Source organism: Enhydra lutris, unplaced genomic scaffold, assembly GCF_002288905.1.
Source record: "Enhydra lutris kenyoni isolate GAN:26980312 unplaced genomic scaffold, ASM228890v2 scaffoldscaffold17, whole genome shotgun sequence".
NCBI classification, from domain to species: domain Eukaryota; kingdom Metazoa; phylum Chordata; class Mammalia; order Carnivora; family Mustelidae; genus Enhydra; species Enhydra lutris.
Window position 1 is genome coordinate 12,913,169 of NW_019154101.1, and position 4,724 is coordinate 12,917,892.

The window sequence follows — 4,724 nt, forward strand, 5'->3', positions numbered from 1 at the left end:
GTCCTGATTTTGTGCTCCATTGCTCCGCTGCTTGCCGGGAGCCGGCCCCTCCCGCCGCGGTCTATCTTCCCGTCGCTTTGGATTCACTTCTCCGCCAGTCCTACCTTTCAGAAAGTGGTTGATTTTCTGTTTCTAGAGTTGCTGTTCTTCTTCTCTTCGATCTCCCGTTGGATTTGTAGGTGTTTGCAATCTTTAGATAAGCTATCTAGCTGATCTCCCACTACCTGAAGTAGTCTCAGCCTGCTACTTCTCCGCCATCTTGAGCGAGACACCACAAATATAGCTTTTTAAAGAAAGCTAAAAGTTAGCACCTTTGTAATTAGTTTTATACCAGTTTTGTACAAATATACCGTCAAGTGTAAATACAGATTATATTTTTCATAAAATAGTTACTCTAAGATCTGAAAACAATTCACAGAAGTTAGTGCTTATGAAAGTATAGCCAAAGGTAACTGTGAAATTTATGCATCTATTTCATGTGGAAGGTTAAATACACTAAGTGATAAGTCAACTAATATGATCAAGGTTACTACCTGTATTTTTTACAGCTATTATACTTACCAAAGACCACTGGGATTGTAACAACCAGAAATATTCCAATTATAATAGTAAGTACAATGCTTGTTTCTGGTATCCAAAAACCATCTAATAAAATAAATGAAAAAAAGTTAATTTGCAGAATAAAGCTAGGTATTTGCCAGATATGCCTGAACTAGCTCCTACCAGATTTCCGCAAGCCAGTTGTTAAACCACTGGTAGTTTGAAATCACCCACAGCAAGTGTTTAAACCCACAGGAAATCAAAGTCAAGGTTTAGTTGGGTTTGGTTTTCCAAAGATCTGGCTTACCAATACACCATTGTGAACCACCCAGGTTTTACTTCAAAATAGCTGAGGAAGCATGCTTAATCTTTTTAAGGAATTTGGAACAAAGACATCTCCATCTTCAAATATAATCAGGGTTATTGTTTCTTCCATAATATCTTGATATACCTTCAGTTCTATGAGTATTAAACATAAAAACGTGGTACCTTCTCTTGGGTAGTCTCAGTTGAGGAGAAGGCAGACATGTAGGGCAGAGCTCAGCAAAGCATGGAGTGTGGGCCAAGTCTAGCCACAGTCTGATTTCTACTGCCCCTGAGCTAAGAATGATTTTTAACTATTTAAAGTATTATTTGAAGAAGCAGCAGCAGCAGCTACAGATATCAGATGTAGTCTGCAAAACTTAAAATATTAACAATTTTGGGTTTCCTTCAGAAAAAAAAAATGCTGAGCTTTTATCCAGATAATTACAATAAAAATAAGAATGATACAAATATTACATAGAATAATATAGGCTGTGTGTATGTAAAAGGCAATAATTCATCTTGCTTAAGGAGCATTAGTTAAGCATCAACTATGGGCTCATTTAAGTCAGGCCTTGAAGGATGACAAAAATCTCAGTAGACAGAAAGTGAGAGAAAGAAAAACCCAGCTGAGGGGTGAATGGCAGGTGGTGGGAGCCCACATTCTAGGCTGAGGGATGCAAAAGCTAAAGACCTAGTGTCATGAAAAGCTTTTTACCAGTCTGATATGGCTATAGCATAGGGATAGATGTTAGAAACAATGAACCGCATTTGGAGGACAAATCATGGAGGGCCTTAAATTCCACACAGAAGTTTGTGCTTGATACTGAAGGCAGGGAATGGAGATCCATTTCAGGGATTTCAGAGAAGGGGTTAAGTAATCCAGCTTGTGCTTCAGCTAGATCAACTGTCAGCAGTGTGATTAAGCCAAGAGCACAGGCAAGAAATGATAACTTAATGTGGAAAGCCAAGGTGGGAATAAGAAGAGGAACACTCAACAGACCGAAATCAAGATGGTAAATCAACAAAACTTGGTGCCCAAGTAGAGGGAGAAATTAAATATTGAGATTTCTATCCTATATGATTACACAGATGATTTTTCATAATCTAAAATGGGATACAGAGTGGAAGATGTAGAAAGCATCATTTTAGTCCAGTTGTGTAGAATATTTGAGTATGGGGAGCAGGAACATAAGGCTGGATCCAGACCAGACTGTGGACAGCCTGGGAAGCCTATCCAGAAGCATGGACTTGAGGCACTGGGCATTAAGAAGTAGCTGATCATTGCTAAGGGGAAAAATGACACAAGGATGCTGATGTTTTAGGAAGATCAGATCAGATGAAATGAATAGTTCCACAGTCTGGATGATATACACTGTCATCCAATTTATTTCTAATATTAAGAATTGACTTATCTTTATCTCAGAACCTTTGCGTTATCAGTTAGTATACAGACAGACATGGTAACATACCTCCAACTAATATAATATTCTCACTGATTCCACTGTAGTCACCAAATCCCAGATTATTTGCAGCTACTACTCTGAACTGAAATGTTCCTTTCAGGTTTTTGGTCTTCCACAGGCAAATATTACTGCAGGATCCATTAAATGCCATCTTCCACATTAAATTCTGCTTCTGTGAATCATTTGAAATGCCCTTTCTACAAAAAAAAAGAGCAAAACGTTAAATATAAAAAATATGAGATAATATATGTGTTATTTCTAGATGCTCACATATCATTTTAATGACAGAGCTCCAGAGCATCTCCTAGGGCACACTTTACCCTTGATCTCATTCTTCTCACGTGATTTGGCTACAGAACACAGCATAACCTCATAAAGTCGTTCTGGCAATGCATGGGAGCCAACCAGCTCAGCCCATCGGGAAACTAACAAATAATCAATGGCCAAGACAAAGCTAAAATGGTTTCTTCCCACTATTAGAATGTGTAAATTTTCTTCAGAATTTCAAACACACAGGACAATTAGCCCATAGTTCCCAACCTGGAATTCTTTTTTATTTTTTTCTTAATTCTCAGTCTCTTAGGCCATCTATAGCTTATGTATACTATAGCTGGATAAAATAAAATACAGGACATGAAACTGATAAAGAAGGTATAATAGTTGGACTACCAATATTATCCTTATACCAGAGATTCCAAGGTGTATTGCTTCCATTTGTATTGGTCTACATGCCACCTCACGTCAACCCACATTATTCTTTATATGAAAGATCAAAAGAGGGGCACCTGGGTGGCTCAGTGGGTTAAATCCTCTGCCTTCAGCTCAGGTCATGATCCCAGGGTCCTGGGATCGAGCCCCACATCCGGCTCTCCGCTTGGTGGGGAGTCTGCTTCCCCCTCTCTCTCTCTGCCTGCCTCTCTGCCTACTTGTGATCTCTCTCTCTGTCAAATAAATAATAAAATCTTAGAAAAAAAAAAAGAAAGATCAAAAGAGTACAAGAGTGGGGCTCGAAAGATGTAAATGGAATGGCTTTTAATGGAATCATAAACTGAAGGAAAGCTCGAGGCCTTCCAATTACCTCCTCTCTGACACTGAAGAACTTTTCAAAGTCTGGGACTTTTCAGACAACAACATTTTTAGGACTTGGTACCTACCCACAGTAGGCTTAGAGAGAGCTAGTTCTACTCCTACCAACTGGTCACCTGAAAGGGATGGAAAGGCTCAGCCTTTGAAGGACAGGGAATGGGCAAGAACATCCAGAGGACCAAGACAGCAGAGTTGCTCACAACCATTACCAGGAGCTCAGTGTCCTAGGGACCATTCTGCATAAGACTCTTTATACAATGTTTTTGTACATTTTGTGAAGTCTTGTGTTAGGCATTGGCACTTCCATTGTTCAACCCAAACAACTCTGATCCAAAAGAAAGAGACCCTTAAAAATGTATTAAATGGCTCTTCACAGTGACCAGCCACAGAGAAAGAAAAGAATTCTGACACTGGTTGAGCATCTTCTGTTTACAACCCACCATAGTGGTGGTGCTTTTCTCTTTGTTTCATTTCATTGAGTTTTCACAACAACCTAAGGAGGTAAACGCCATTGTTCCATTTTACAGATGGGAAAACTTTAATTCAAAAAAAGAATAAACAAGTATTTAAACGTGCGGGCCCTGTGTTGAATAATGTCTCCCCAAAAGTCATGCCTACCCAGACTTGGTGAATGTGACCTGGTTTGGAAATAAGGGATTTTTAGATGTAATCAAGTGACGATGAGGTCATACTGGATTAGAGTAGGCTTAAATCCAAGACCTGTGCCTTCTTGAGAAGAGAGAAATTCAGGCACAAATACACCCAGAGAACACCAGGTGATGACAGAGCCAGAGACTGACGTGATACATCTACAAGGAATACCAAGGATTGCTGGAGAAGTCTGGATCCCTGGAGGCTAAGAAAAAGCAAGGAAGGATTCTTCCCTAGAACCTTCGGAAGGAGCATGGTCCTACTGGTAACTTGATTTCAGACTCCTAGTCTCCAGAACTGTGAGAGAATAAATGTCTGTTGTTTTAAGCCATCCAGTTGGTGGTACTTCCTCATGGCAGTCTTCGGACACTAATACAGTCTGTCCAGCTCCCAAGTTCACACACTTTTACTACTGTTCCCCCATGCCATCAGCAAGAACCTGGGTATACCAGTATTCTGACTGAAGATGGAACTTTGAGATACCAAAGGTATAGCAATTCATTCCATTATCCCATCATCCTTGCCCTGACGGTAGAGGCTTAGGGCAAGAAAATGCAAAAAAGGTATGGCGCTATGGGCTTAAGGAATCACTGAAGGAAACACGCTTAAAGGGTCCTAGCAAGATGGTGATGTTGATGGACTGGTGAATATAATTATAGTCACAGACCACCAAGATAG

At 39.9% G+C, this 4,724-nt stretch overlaps 1 protein-coding gene across 1 annotated transcript in view; it reads right to left on the reverse strand.

Annotated features, from left to right (window-relative positions):
- Nucleotides 1-4,724, reverse strand: part of LOC111147671 (ROS proto-oncogene 1, receptor tyrosine kinase) — a 123,896-nt gene that overhangs the window by 36,735 nt on the left and 82,437 nt on the right. The window contains 2 exon segments of the mRNA XM_022503877.1: nucleotides 562-645; nucleotides 2,316-2,506. Of these exon segments, the coding sequence (XP_022359585.1) occupies nucleotides 562-645; nucleotides 2,316-2,506 (275 nt within the window).